The 16,639-nt window shown below is 47.6% G+C and overlaps 1 protein-coding gene across 2 annotated transcripts in view; it reads left to right on the top strand.

The window, feature by feature from the left end:
• The window catches only part of LOC146059640 (4-hydroxyphenylpyruvate dioxygenase), a 149,003-nt gene that overhangs the window by 104,851 nt on the left and 27,513 nt on the right, over positions 1-16,639 (top strand). For both annotated transcript variants that reach the window (XM_083172040.1, XM_083172039.1), the window contains 3 exons: positions 14,208-14,297; positions 14,605-14,711; positions 15,085-15,162. In XM_083172040.1, coding sequence (XP_083028166.1) covers positions 14,208-14,297; positions 14,605-14,711; positions 15,085-15,162 — 275 coding nt within the window. The remainder of the gene's footprint in view (positions 1-14,207; positions 14,298-14,604; positions 14,712-15,084; positions 15,163-16,639) is intronic.

The following is a 16,639-nucleotide window of genomic DNA, read 5'->3' as shown; positions in this document are numbered from 1 at the left end:
GTGGCTCTCCAGCTGTTTTGAAACTACACATCCCAACATGCACTGCCACATTCTTGCTATTAGGAAATGCTAAAACTGTAGCAGGGCATGTTGGAATATGTAGTTTTATAGCAGCTAAAGGGCCACAGGTAAATCATTAGTTTCCCTACAGCTAGAGAGCCCCAGGTACCATCATTTGATGGAGTAGGTTTTCTAGTTTTTAAAATGGTATGCCTTGTTGGGCTAACCGCAGCTTGGGGCTGCCTCATTACCAGGGGCGGATTGGGAATTAAAACCAGCCCGGGAAAAATCTTGAAGCAGCCCTAAGAGGGGGGGGGGGAGTGTTGTTGCGCGCCGGAGGCGCGCCCGAATTTTTAGGGGGTGTGGCCTATCAATATGGGGGTGTGGCCTATTCCAACAAGGCCACGCCCAATTTTTGCCGCTGTGAGGGCATGGCTAGTGGCTCTCTTAGCTGCTGGCTATGTCCCCAGCCCCTCAGGCTGCAGAATAGGCGCATGCGTACAGCGTTTATTCTACAGCCTGTGGGGCTGGGGAGATAGAGATGGGGGGGGGTGACAGGGGGTCTCCCAACACAGTAGAGTGGCAGGGTGGAAGAGGATGCAGGGAGGGAGGGGGGGATGGAGGGTGCCGTAGAATGCTGGGAGGGGAGATGCAGAGTGGCTGAGAACGAAGGGAGTGAGGACTTACACAGGGTGGCACAGGACGCAGAGTGTGAGGGGGCATGGTGGCACAGGATGCAGGGTAGGAGGGGGGATGCAGAGTGGCAGGGGATGCAGGGAGGGGAGTCACAAAGTGGTGGAGGAGACAGTGATGCCCATTATAGATATGCCATACACCGTGATGCCCATTATACATATGCCACACATCCTGATGCCATTATACATATGCCGCACACCGTGATGCCCATTATACATATGCCGCACACCCTGATGCCCATTATAGATATGCCGCACACCCTGATGCCATTATACATATGCCGCACACCCTGATGCCATTATACATATGCCACACACCGTGATGCCCATTATACATATGCCGCACACCGTGATGCCCATTATACATATGCCGCACACCGTGATGCCCATTATACATATGCCTCACACCCTGATGCCCATTATACATATGCCTCACACCGTGATGCCCATTATACATATGCCGCACACCCTGATGCCATAATACATATGCCACACACCGTGATGCCCATTATACATATGCCACACACCGTGATGCCATTATACATATGCCTCACACCGTGATGCCCATTATACATATGCCACACACCGTGATGCCCATTATACATATGCCACACACCGTGATGCCCATTACACATATGCCTCACACCGTGATGCCCATTATACATATGCCGCACACCCTGATGCCATTATACATATGCCGCACACCGTGATGCCCATTATACTTGTGCCGCACACCGTGATGCCCATTATACATATGCCACACACCGTGATACTCCATTATACATATGCCGCACACCGTGATGCTCCATTATACATATGCCACACACCGTGATGCCATTATACATATGTCACACACCGTGATGCCCATTATACATATGCCGCACACCGTGATGCCCATTATACATATGCCACACACCGTGATGCTCCATTATACATATGCCCCACACCGTGATGCTCCATTATACATATGCCACACACCGTGATGCCCATTATACATATGCCACACACCGTGATGCCCATTATACATATGCCGCACACCGTGATGCTCCATTATACATATGTCACACACCGTGATGCCCATTATACATATGCCACACACCGTGATGCTCCATTATACATATGTCACACACCGTGATGCCCATTATACATATGCCACACACCGTGATGCCATTATACATATGCCCCACACCTTGATGCCCATTATACATATGCCACACACCGTGATGCCCATTATACATATGCCACACACCGTGATGCCCATTATACATATGTCGCACACCGTGATGTCCATTATACATATGTCGCACACCGTGATGCTCCATTATACATATGCCGCACACCCTGATGCCATTATACATATGCCGCACACCCTGATGCCATTATACATATGCCGCACACCCTGATGCCATTATACATATGCCGCACACCCTGATGCCATTATACATATGCCGCACACCCTGATGCCATTATACATATGTCGCACACCGTGATGCCCATTATACATATGCCGCACACCCTGATGCCATTATACATATGTCGCACACCGTGATGCCCATTATACATATGCCGCACACCCTGATGCCATTATACATATGCCGCACACCGTGATGCTCCATTATACATATGCCACACACCGTGATGCCATTATACATATGTCACACACCGTGATGCCCATTATACATATGCCGCACACCGTGATGCCCATTATACATATGCCGCACACCGTGATGCTCCATTATACATATGCCCCACACCGTGATGCTCCATTATACATATGCCACACACCGTGATGCCCATTATACATATGCCGCACACCGTGATGCCCATTATACATATGCCGCACACCGTGATGCTCCATTATACATATGCCGCACACCGTGATGCCCATTATACATATGCCGCACACCGTGATGCCATTATACATATGCCACACACCGTGATGCCCATTATACATATGCCACACACCGTGATGCCCATTATACATATGCCACACACCGTGATGCTCCATTATACATATGCCACACACCGTGATGCTCCATTATACATATGCCACACACCGTGATGCCCATTATACATATGCCACACACCGTGATGCTCCATTATACATATGTCACACACCGTGATGCCCATTATACATATGCCACACACCGTGATGCCATTATACATATGCCACACACCGTGATGCTCCATTATACATATGCCACACACCGTGATGCTCCATTATACATATGCCACACACCGTGATGCCCATTATACATATGCCACACACCGTGATGCTCCATTATACATATGCCACACACCGTGATGCTCCATTATACATATGCCACACACCGTGATGCCCATTATACATATGCCACACACCGTGATGCTCCATTATACATATGCCACACACCGTGATGCCCATTATACATATGCCACACACCGTGATGCCCATTATACATATGCCACACACCGTGATGCTCCATTATACATATGCCACACACCGTGATGCTCCATTATACATATGCCACACACCGTGATGCCCATTATACATATGCCACACACCGTGATGCCCATGCCTCACACCGTGATGCCCATTATACATATGCCTCACACCGTGATGCCCATTATACATATGCCGCACACCCTGATGCCATTATACATATGCCGCACACCGTGATGCCCATTATACATATGCCACACACCGTGATGCCATTATACATATGCCTCACACCGTGATGCCCATTATACATATGCCACACACCGTGATGCCCATTATACATATGCCACACACCGTGATGCCCATTACACATATGCCTCACACCGTGATGCCCATTATACATATGCCGCACACCGTGATGCCATTATACATATGCCGCACACCGTGATGCCCATTATACTTGTGCCGCACACCGTGATGCCCATTATACATATGCCACACACCGTGATACTCCATTATACATATGCCGCACACCGTGATACTCCATTATACATATGCCGCACACCGTGATACTCCATTATACATATGCCGCACACCGTGATGCCATTATACATATGCCACACACCGTGATGCCCATTATACATATGCCGCACACCGTGATGCCCATTATACATATGCCACACACCGTGATGCTCCATTATACATATGCCCCACACCGTGATGCTCCATTATACATATGCCACACACCGTGATGCCCATTATACATATGCCGCACACCGTGATGCCCATTATACATATGCCGCACACCGTGATGCTCCATTATACATATGTCGCACACCGTGATGCCCATTATACATATGCCACACACCGTGATGCCATTATACATATGCCACACACCGTGATGCTCCATTATACATATGTCACACACCGTGATGCCCATTATACATATGCCACACACCGTGATGCCATTATACATATGCCCCACACCTTGATGCCCATTATACATATGCCACACACCGTGATGCCCATTATACATATGCCACACACCGTGATGCCCATTATACATATGTCGCACACCGTGATGTCCATTATACATATGTCGCACACCGTGATGTCCATTATACATATGTCGCACACCGTGATGCTCCATTATACATATGCCGCACACCCTGATGCCATTATACATATGCCGCACACCCTGATGCCATTATACATATGCCGCACACCCTGATGCCATTATACATATGCCGCACACCCTGATGCCATTATACATATGTCGCACACCGTGATGCCCATTATACATATGCCGCACACCCTGATGCCATTATACATATGTCGCACACCGTGATGCCCATTATACATATGCCGCACACCCTGATGCCATTATACATATGCCGCACACCGTGATGCTCCATTATACATATGCCACACACCGTGATGGCCATTATACATATGCCACACGCCGTGATGCCCATTATACATATGCCGCACACTGTGATGCCCATTATACATATGCCACACCGTGATGCTCCATTATACATATGCCACACGCCGTGATGCCCATTATACATATGCCGCACACCCTGATGCCCATTATACATATGCCCACACCGTGATGTCCATTATACATATGCCCCACACCGTGATGTCCATTATACATATGCCGCACACCCTGATGCCATTATACATATGTCGCACACCGTGATGCCCATTATACATATGCCGCACACCCTGATGCCATTATACATATGTCGCACACCGTGATGCCCATTATACATATGCCGCACACCCTGATGCCATTATACATATGCCGCACACCGTGATGCCCATTATACTTGTGCCGCACACCGTGATGCCCATTATACATATGCCACACACACGTGATGCCCATTATACATATGCCTCACACCGTGATGTCCATTATACATATGCCACACACCGTGATACTCCATTATACATATGCCACACGCCGTGATGCCCATTATACATATGCCGCACACTGTGATGCCCATTATACATATGCCACACCGTGATGCTCCATTATACATATGCCACACGCCGTGATGCCCATTATACATATGCCGCACACCCTGATGCCCATTATACATATGCCCACACCGTGATGTCCATTATACATATGCCCCACACCGTGATGTCCATTATACATATGCCCCACACAGAGATGTCCATTATACATATGCCACACACCGTGATACTCCATTATACATATGCCGCACACTGTGATGCCCATTATACATATGCCACACCGTGATGCTCCATTATACATATGCCACACGCCGTGATGCCCATTATACATATGCCGCACGCCCTGATGCCCATTATACATATGCCCACACCGTGATGTCCATTATACATATGCCCCACACCGTGATGTCCATTATACAAATGCCCCACACCGTGATGCTCCATTATACATATGCCACACGCCGTGATGCCCATTATACATATGCCGCACACCCTGATGCCCATTATACATATGCCCACACCGTGATGTCCATTATACATATGCCCCACACCGTGATGTCCATTATACATATGCCCCACACCGTGATGTCCATTATACATATGCCACACGCCGTGATGCCCATTATACATATGCCACACACCGTGATGCCCATTATACATATGCCGCACACCCTGATGTCCATTATACATATGCCCCACACCGTGATGTCCATTATACATATGCCCCACACCGTGATGTCCATTATACATATGCCCCACACCGTGATGTCCATTATACATATGCCACACGCCGTGATGCCCATTATACATATGCCGCACGCCCTGATGTCCATTATACATATGCCCCACACCGTGATGTCCATTATACATATGCCCCACACCGTGATGTCCATTATACATATGCCCCACACCGTGATGTCCATTATACATATGCCTCACAGTATGAACCTCTCTCTCACACTTTAGTTACCTTAAAATCAAGCTGGCTGGCACTTCATCTACTTCTTCCTTTCATTAGATGTGTGCTCCCGTGTAGCTCCGCCCCCTTCCACTCGTGTAGCCCCGCCCCTCAACTCTGTGTTGCTCCGCCCCCTTTCCAGTCCCTGCTGTCATGACTGATGACACATGAAAGTGGGTTGGAAGCCAGGGAGAGAGCTCTGTGCTGCCGGCGCTGCTGCCTCTAATGTAGTGTGACAGTGTACTGGCAGCCGGCAGCTACAGAGTCTGAGGACAGAAGCGGCCGGGGATGTACAGCAGGGAGAGAGCCTCCCTGCGCAACCATCCTCGTAGTGAGTGCTTGCCACACACAGAACCGCGGGAGCAGCTGCGTGCGGTCGCACATGCGCACCAGCACTCCCGCGGCCATTTTTATTTCTGTAATAGCCGAGGCTGCCCGCAGCCATATTTGTTTGGGGCACAGTGCTGCGGCCACGGCCGCCCGTTAACCGCAGAGATGGCGGTCTGCGGCCCCGCCAATGGGGTGAGCGGCCTTTTAGTGACTATTAGGGGCCGGCCCACCGGGAAATGGCCCGGTTTCCCGGTGGTCCAATCCGCCCCTGCTCATTACCCAGGGTTGCCGACTTTAATATTCTCCTCTCCGAGAGAAGCCCGGAGAGGAGAGTTTCAGCAGCTGCTCGGGGGGCGGGGCTCAAGTGCGACGTCACTAAGCCCCGCCCCATTATGTAATACCATTGAATTCACGGATCTCCATGGAGGGGGTGGGGCTAAAATGACGCGATTTTGCCATTTTTGCTCCGCCCCCTCCTCTGAGACCTGCGTATTGCAGCATTTAAATGCCGTGATCGGGGGCGCAGCGGGGGGTCCCCCCTGAATCCGGGAGGGCTGCCCACCCTTCCGGGGGGCCGGGAGGAGGACCCGATTTTCGGGAGACTCCCGGCCATTCCGGGAGGGTAGGCAACCCTGTCATTACCATATGGGAATACTGGACGTTCTCAAATTCTCATGCTAATGAGGCATGACGGACAGGTGGGGGGGCTGACATCACTGGATGTCAGCTGCCCACCTACTTTTCCCAAGCAGACACGCATGCTGACGTCACATAGCCCCACCCCCACGAGAAGCAGCCGCATTAAATCACGGGTCTGTGGATGGGGGGAAGGCAAGTATGGAATGGGTGGCGGGCAGGCCAGGCACCATTTGCAAGGCGGGGTTTGGTGGTCTTGCAAGGCTCAAATTCAACCAGAATAACCCCCACAATGTAATAATAATAATAATCCATACACAATGTAGGGTCACGTGATAGGAATTCAGGCTCTGCCAGACTTGTGCCAGATCCTGCCTGGACACTGTACTAAAGACGTGGGAAGATATGCAGCTGTCTCCAATGGAGTTCAATAATCATACATTCCTTTTTTTTTTTTTTAAACAGAGCTGTGCTTGAATGGGTTAACACTGAACAATGTATTTTAACGCCATAGTTATAATCTGAAAATCTGTAAAGTTGCGGGAACTTCAGCTGTCTCTTGTGATATGTGGGGGTAATGGCAATGCAAATCCACATTTTAGAAGTCATGCCATGCTTTAACAGCTGAATCGATCTGGTGTGATATGAGGAGCAAATGTTTGAAGTTACACTGTGCGAGCGTTTGATCACTTCAGAACTCTGTCATCTTCTGGTCAGAAAACCACAACATTCTAAAAGGCCTGTGTTACATGGGCCATACTCTTATACAGAGCTGCAGTGGAATCTGACAGTAACATTTACTAACAGATATTTAATCTGTCGAGTTAAGAAAGGAGAAGAGTTTGGGTTTTATCCTCTATACTCAGCTGTAAAGATGGAATTAATAGCAGTTCAGATCTCTAAATCTGATTAAAATAAAATCTTTGCCATATACTTGGACTTTGATTTATAAAGGTAAAGGGTAGTATTGTATAGAGAATATTGCAGCGTGTGTATATATATATATATATATATATATATACATCATCTATATGTTTAGTGTCTGTGTGTGTGTCTCTGAAACACTGCCATCTGTCAGCAGCAAGTGAGACTGCATCTCTTTCTCACACATACACAAACACAGAGGCAATCACAAGGTAACAGACTAGCTTTGGAAGCATTTGCTTCGAGCATGCTTACTTATTACCAAATATAGGGGTTAAAAAGAACTATTACTAAACTACAATTATAAAAACTGTAATACAAATTTCCAATGTTCTATATACCCCCTACCATATACTTTGTCTTAGCTAATAGTGGTGGCGCAACTTGTGGGTGGTGAGCTCAGGAGCAAAAATATAATTTGGGCCCCCTTCCTCCACCCCAAACCAAGGAGAGGCAGAGGGTGACAGGGGCAGCAGAGGACCCCTTAGTCCTCCTGCACCAATGGTAGTTCCACCTCTGACTGACAGTATGAGCCTAGCAGTGGGTGAGTTACATACATACTGTAAATACATTGAATATGTATGAATACTACCTCCAAATATTAAAATCTTGATGGAGTTAGTACTGGTAAGGATAAGGATGTAACCTCATTCTAGTACGCCTCCCACTGTTTATATTAGTATAACAGGCTCAATGACCCAACACAACATTAAAACTAGCAACATGGGTTAGGATACAGCCACTAGTGTAATGCAATTGCTTTATCGTATCGTCAGCAGCAGCCTAAAACAAAATCCTACTACACATCATGGGGCAAATGTATCAAACCTTCTAGGTTCTAGCTATCATTTTATAGAATGTACTTGATAAGATGATTGTCAGCTATGGGAAACTTCTCCACTTTAGAAGGGTTCACACAGTTCCCCCAATATTCCAATGAAAATAAGACCATTATAAGATATACTGTCAAATAAGCACTGAAAGACTGCATCTCCTTCAACTCTTATCAGTGCTCATTATGGCTACTTACCTGCAGCCCAAATCAACTCTAATAATGTTTTTAAAGGGGCACCAAGGATGGAGGAGAAAGGGCTGATGCTTATTACCTAGACCGGGGCTTGATAAAGCAGTCATGTGGGGCACCAGAATGGGTAAGCTGCTAAGGAGGACATTGTCCCTTTTTGGAGCTCTTCTATATGCTCCCGTGTGGCCACGGTCAGCAGTAAAATTGCTTTTCATTTTTTTTAGGAGGCATGGTCATGTGTCCCCAGATTTGGCCATGTCACCCTCTTTGTGTTCAGGCTCATGGTCATTCTCGCCAGTCCTACATACTGTACAAGGAGGGGCGTAACTCCCAGAGGCAATAGAGGCTCCAAGCCCTAAATGGGGCACCTGCATGTAAAGCAGCACATGTGGGGTGCACCTGTAGTTAATTGGCTCTATACCAGGAGCCAACCTGCTAACATCTGTCTTAGGGGACAGGGTGGCTCTTGTCTGGTAGCACTCAGCCTGCACTGCAGCAAGCATTGCTGCTGGACTCTGACATGGTACGCACAGGTGAATATTGCCAAACACCATATTTGGGGTGGCGGGCACCAAACTCCAACTTGCCCTCGAGTGACCGAGATGAACTTATGTCTCTGTGTAACCCCTAGAGTGGTGGGTTTTGCTGGGGCAGGACAAACCTACCAGGGCAGGTTTATCCTGCCCCAGCAAAACCCACCACAGAAAGCTGGAAGGCCCCCCCCCCCCCCGCTCTCACCCCTCTCCTCAGCCGCCTGTCACATTCAGCAGTGACGTCGGTGGCAGGCTGGGGGATGTTCGCGGCTCAGGAGGACTCGGGTGCCTGAGCACTCCCGAGTCCCCCCCAGCCGCTCCGATACCCGAGCCTGCCGCCGCAGTCACTGTAAAATGAGTGACGGGCTGGCAGGACAGGGGACCTCCGGCGCACCGATCGCCGGAGGAAAGGTGACGGGGGAAGACGACTGGGGGATTTGTGTGTGTGTGTGTGTGTGTGTGTGGGGGGGGGGTGCTCCAGAGGTGCTGCGCCAGTGGTGCACACCTGGACACCACTGGCGCACACCTATTCTATGTTAGTGGTATGCCCGGAAATTTTCCGTGACAGCCCGCTGCGGCAGCGCAGCTGAGCCCGGAAAATTTCCGGGCATACCACTCAAGGGGTTGAAACTGGTTTAATCAGAGTAATGAATCTACTTTAACAGACGAGGAGCATCTGATAATATAAGGAACAAAAAGTAATTATTCGCTATAAACTGAATGTATTTATGGAATGTACTGTTTGTTTATTCTATTCAGTTCTATAAACAAGATTTAATAATTATTTAACCAAAAAACATGGCATAAACCGAACAAAAGCAAAACAACACATATATATTATTATTATTATTATTATTATTATTATTATTATTATTATTGTTACTATATAAGTAATTTGTTAGCAGTTGTGATTATCTCAATGAATCCCTCATCGATGCACATGATAGACAAAGATGGGACCTTTAAACATAGGATAATGAATGTAGGTTTTATAGATAAGATAGGAAAAATTGATCTAAATTTAAATCTATTTTTAATTAGAAAACATGGAATCTAATTCTCTGAAAAGTGTTTTTTTTTTAAATAAAATGTGTGATAAAATCTGATAAAATGTTTGCCAATCATTCATTGTGAATGCGATAAAAAAAATTGGAATCATTTTCTGTTCAAAAATTCCACTTACGCATTCTAATTAGAAAGTATAAGCTCCAGGTTCCCACGTGACAGAGATATATAGGAGTTCTCCATATATTTCAGATCTACGGGTGCTCACCATATGGTACTAGCCTAAAGGAAGCCACCAGATAATGAACCAGACTGATGGTAGGATGTGGCTGGAAATGACTGCATATTTGTCCATGCAAGTCCACAGTACAGTGTGTACATATACAGAACCCAGGGGCGGGCTGGGCCGGGGGGCAGGGTGCCATGTGCCCCCCGGGCCGCTCTAGCAGGTACTGTTGCAGGCCGCCCAGGGCCGGATTTGCAGCGGATTAGAGGTGGCAGGCAGCCAGTGTGACAGAGTGGATGGCTGAGCGTGCCGCAGCTCCAGCGTGGCCGATCGAGCAGTGACGAGCAGCACCGCCGCCCACATGATTCAAGTGAGCGGCTGTGCCGCTTGTCACTCACCGCTGCCCGCTCGGCCATGCACATGCAAGCCTGACAGTGGCCCTTATTCTGATTGACGCGTACTTTACCGCATACTTTCGGATCGCGTCTTTACGGCGTCTGCGCATGCGTGGAGAACGCAACGCGCATGTGCCACGCATTGACTCCGTACCTGTTCGGGCAAATCCCGTACAAAACTGTGCACCGCAATCAGTCGGGAAATATGGGCGTATTATGGGCGTCATGCGGAATGACACATGGGCGTAGTTTCAAAGTGGGCAAAACGGGGCGGAAACATGGGCGGACACGGGGGAGTACACTTATGTTGGGGGGCGTACATTCGGATAGCACTCCGAATGCACGCGACCAAAAAGGGCAGAAATGTGCGGTGTCCACAAGTGTACTATTGCTTTGCGGACACCACTCGTTCATGCGGTAGGCGAACGTACCGCCTAATGACTACAAGCATTAACACCTGAACCCAATAGAATCTACTCCTTTACTCATTACTCACTAATAGGACGCTTGTCAGTGCTTTAATTGAAACCATTGCTGCTTCAATTGCTGTAAGGGTTAATGTGTGCAATGCATGTGTTAGGCATGCTTGTAAGGATATATTGGCATCTAATTGATTCCAATTCCAAATAAGAAGTTTTTTATGAGGATAGGTAATTGAATAAGTGGGTCATGTGATGTATTGCAGAAGATACATAATAGTGGGTTGTTTGGCGTAAATACTCCGCTTACGTGCGGTAGCACCGCTTGGCTCCCGTTCGGATGCGGTATTCCCGAGCATACTCTGTAATACTCTGTAATACCGTGCAGAATCGGAGTGTTTCTCCCGCACACGCATGGTTTGTATGTCGTCCGTAAACACGCCCTGTTCTTAAAGAGTGAGTCCGTCCGAATGCGGAGGACACGTGGGCGTTTCTACGGACGATGGCCGCACGCGGCAAAACACCGTGGCGTACGGACCGCTCCGTAAGAATGCGGGAATATCCGCACCGATCAGAATAAGGGCCAGTGTCGGAGGGTCCCGGCCGGGTATGAAGGATACCATTACCTACAGGGAGTCCGGCGGCTGCACCATCATCCCCCCTCTCCCCTTACTGACTTGGTTCAGTCCCTTTCAGCGGCCGTGATGACGTCATGCCGCCCTACGTTTCACTTGCCGCCGAGGATCTTTAATGAGCACGGGAGCAGCCCAGTCTCCCGCCTGCGCCGGGCAGAAGTGTAAAGGCAGTGGCAGCAGCTGCTTTAAATGCCCACAGCCCCACCGTTGAACTGTCCCTACAAGAGAGAGACATCTGACAGTACCGACAGTGAGTTACTCCTGGGTCCTAGAGCCCCTTTCTCACTATCTTGACAATCTTTGCCTGGTTCACATGTATACATGTCTGTGTATGTATATTCCTGTAAGCATATTTATGTGTTTAGGTATGTATGCGTGTGTAGGTATATATGTATCAGTATATACAGTATGCGTATGTACTGTAGGTATATATATGTGTGTAGGTATATATGTATGTTTATATGTGTGTAAGTACAGTATAGGTCACATCTGTATGACCCGTGGTTGGAATGCCAGGGGTCAGTACTGATACAAGCGTCCTTAATAGAGAGAATTCTTCCCCTGCACCCCTAACCCTCCCTTCCCACAGCTTAAAGGTGCGTTTTGTACCGTGTGAGGTGATGCACCTGTGGTGTCCTGTTGTTTTTATATAGTAGGAGCAGCTTGTGGTGTCCTGGTATTGTGCAGGGGGAGCAGCCTGCGGTGTCCTGGTATTATGCAGGGGGATAGGCCTGCGGTGTCCTGTTATTCTTATAAGACAGGGGGAGCAGCCTGTGTTGGCCTGTTATTATTCAGGGGGAGCAGTCTGTGGTGTCCAGTTATCTTTTTTTTTATATTGATACAGTACTTTTTTTTTTTTTTTAAACCTCCATTTAACGATGCGCTGTTACTTATGGGCCAATGCTCTGGACTTGCCCCCCAGGCTAAAAGTTGCCAGCCAGCCCCTGACAGAACCTGTCCTAGTCACCACAATGTATGGCAGGCTTAGCATTACCAGTGACACGCAATGCAATTTACCATCTCCCATTTATAGCTATGCATAAAAATAAGCAGATAACCGTTGCAATATTAGGGACGGAGTAAAACCGGACCCGGACAAGACCTCGGGACGCCGGACCGGACATCAAACTCTGCATTTCAGAGCTTGTAGTGTCCCGTCCAGGGATACGGTCGTATTGGCGACCAGACTTACTGTAGGTCGACAGTCATTAGGTCAACACCGTTGGGTCGACAGGCAACAAGGTCGACAGGGATCTAGGTCAACAAGGATGACGGTCGCCAGGTGTCTAGGTTGACATGGGACAAGGTCGACATGGTTTTAGGTAGACAAATGCATTAGTCAACATGGGTTAGGTTGACAGGTCACGAAGTCGACATGGGGAAAAAACTGTGAAAAAAACCTGTGTAGACCTTTGCGACCTGTCGACCTAACCCATGTCAACCTAACGAATTTGTCGACCTAAACCCATGTCGACCTAGAATCGTGTCGACATTGCTGCCTGTCGACCCAATGGTGTCAACCTAATGACTGTCGACCTAAGTTGGGTCGACAATACGGTCCACAACCCCTGTCCAGGGGATGTCCCATCCGGGGAGTGTCTTGTCCGGGGGGATGCCAGTGATGGCTTTCACCAGGGACATGTGGAAGGAAGATTACAGCCTCCCTGTGTGGTCTGGACCATTCCAGTTTTTATTACATCCCCGGACCATGAAGGGAGGCTGTATCTTCCCCCTTCTCCTGTGTCACAGGTGTCACAGCAGCCCCACTGGACAGGACACACCCAGCAGTGCACCACCCCGGACCGGACACTACAAGCTCCAGAATGACAGATGAATGGAGCCTGTCTGATTCGGCGTTCCGGGGTACTGTCCGGTCCGGTTTTTACCCATACCCGCAATATTAGACTGTCAATTAGAGAAATAAAAATATAGAATGTATTTTTCTTTTAAATGGTATAATCGGTTTGATGCAGAAATTCACTCTCCATATGACTAACAATCTATACCTCTGTCTATCTGAAGAAAGCTAAAGAACGTGGAGCAGTCGTTATCAGAGAGCCCTGGGTCGAGGAGGATAAAGGTGGCAGAGTGAAATATGCCGTTCTACAAACTGTAAGTTGTGACTCTCACTTTGGGGATGATTGAATTATCAGTTTCTTTTCTGACACTAGAGATTATTGAAAGCTGCTATTTGCTTCCCTTATCCCCTCGGGCTCTGTTTTGTCCAGTGATTAAACTCGCTGGCTTTGATCTGTGGCTTCTCTCTGATGAGCTGGTTTTCCATTCTGACAGTGACTGGGAGGGGAACTTCATTTCACTTCCTAGGCTATTTGCCTACAGCAAATTCTTTCCAGGAGTAATGATAGAACCACAAGACATTGCTGAATACGCATGCTACTATTTCACTATTTTCTTGCAGTATGGAGACACTACACATACCCTTGTAGAATACCTGGGGCCATATCAAGGTCTCTTCCTCCCAGGATTCAAAGAACCACTGCACAAAGATTCCCTGCTGCCTTCACTGTAAGTGACGCTGGTGATGATATGTCCTAAAATATTCAAATAAACAGTAAAAAGTAAGGCAAAAAAAATCAAGAAAAAATAGAGTTATGTCTCCGGCCACTCACAGTAACTATTTGTAACTGAAAAACATGTAACTCCAAAAAGAAATGCACTTTACTTTACTTTTACTAATATAATAATAATAATAATAATGTTTTTTTTATAACACTCGTCTCCCAATAGTACTCAAAGTGCTTTACATTTGCCTTTACAGCACACAAAACAAGTTTAAGTGCATATTAGTGAAATGTTTGAGAGAACAGGAAAGGATTGAGTCTATGTTTGGATGTATGTCTAGGATTAAATATAAATAATACTACTTTTCCTATCACAGGCCCTCATGTTGCCTTAGCTTCATTGATCATATTGTTGGCAACCAGCCTGATGATGAGATGGAGCCTGTAGTGGATTGGTAAGCAAGTGTTCATTTCAGTAACATACCAGTATAAACCAATGTGATAGGTTTAAAGTTGAATTGCAAGTTTTCATCTGTGAATTACCTACAGTGTGTGTCTGTGTGTGTGTGTGTGTGTGTGTGTGTGTATATATATATATACGTATATTATATATATATATATATATTAAACTCACCATCGGCAACCTTTTGCCGTACACTTTAACAAAACTTATTTAACTTATAACTAAACTTAACACTAAAAATAATGAGACAGACACAAGTGCTGACGTTTAAAATATATTGTCAAATTTATTAATTGACATTTAAATATCTCTGACTATTAAGTGGTATGCGGCCCTAAAGAACGGTCATAGAAAGGAAGGGGTAAATATCACACACACCATTCAAACATCGCTGGTGTTCAACGCTCCCAAACACACCCACCCGTCCGGGTGGTGCAGCCATCCCCTGTCCAAGGGGCATGTGCTGACGACATATCAAATGCCGGGAGAGCGCACCCCACTATCCTCAGATGATTTCAAATATACTAGACCTTTCTTTACCGCCACAGCTAGGCCTCAAGCCGCAGCACCGCCACAAATATAAACGCACAGCACTAGAACTAATCCAACTAAACAAATTGTCAAGGAAGATGGCCATTCCTTCCTGACTCAAATGGACCCTGTCCGGTCTATACAGGCTGTCCCGCTTGAATGCAATGCCATCATGGAGGATGACGCCCCCTCCATTTGATAGCACCACTGCAGCGTTCACCTTCTTACGGGCACCATCCAAGCGGGGACCAGACCTGGCGTTCCTCCACACCCTCCTGGGGATCATGGAGGACCAGAACAACTGGCAACTGGGCAGCACCTGTGCAATGATATGCAAATCTCTAATAATGACGGACCTAAGCTCTAAGGCCGTGCAGTGCCCCAGGTCGTTGCCACCCAAGTGCAGTATCAGCACCTCAGGGACTCCAAAGTCCCGCAATGATTGCAACAGCAGACTTTGCAAATCACTCCAACGCATTCCTCTCACACCAATCCATCGGACCCACTGGGCCCGCGGACACACACACGCAGCCAAGAGCTCCCGAGACCTTGAAGCCCAATGCACGAATGAGTGGCCCATCACCCATATCGACTTGGCATCTCAAAAACCTGCAATATGTCAGTAAACAGGTTAACCAGAATGCGAAGGCAATCAACACGCACCACAGGCACACCAGGGGAGGAGATGGAAGAAGGAGAGAGGAAGAGAGATAAAGAGAGAGGAGAGAGACCATGGCCGACCGGACCTTGAGGCACACTGCACAGAAAACCCCGAAGTAAACTAGCAGTAAGTACGCCATATCAAATTGAAATTAGCCGAATTGTGCCCCCTGGGGGAAAGTGGACCACCTCAAGACTCCCGCTAAGATGAGATGAGTACTTATGCGTCCAGTGGGCCATGGTCAGGCAGGACAGAGAGACCAGGCCGAATGTATCTG

Source organism: Crinia signifera, chromosome 2 (genome assembly GCF_055691185.1).
Source record: "Crinia signifera chromosome 2, ASM5569118v1, whole genome shotgun sequence".
Classification (NCBI taxonomy): domain Eukaryota; kingdom Metazoa; phylum Chordata; class Amphibia; order Anura; family Myobatrachidae; genus Crinia; species Crinia signifera.
This window is presented reverse-complemented; position numbering and strand designations above follow the sequence as displayed.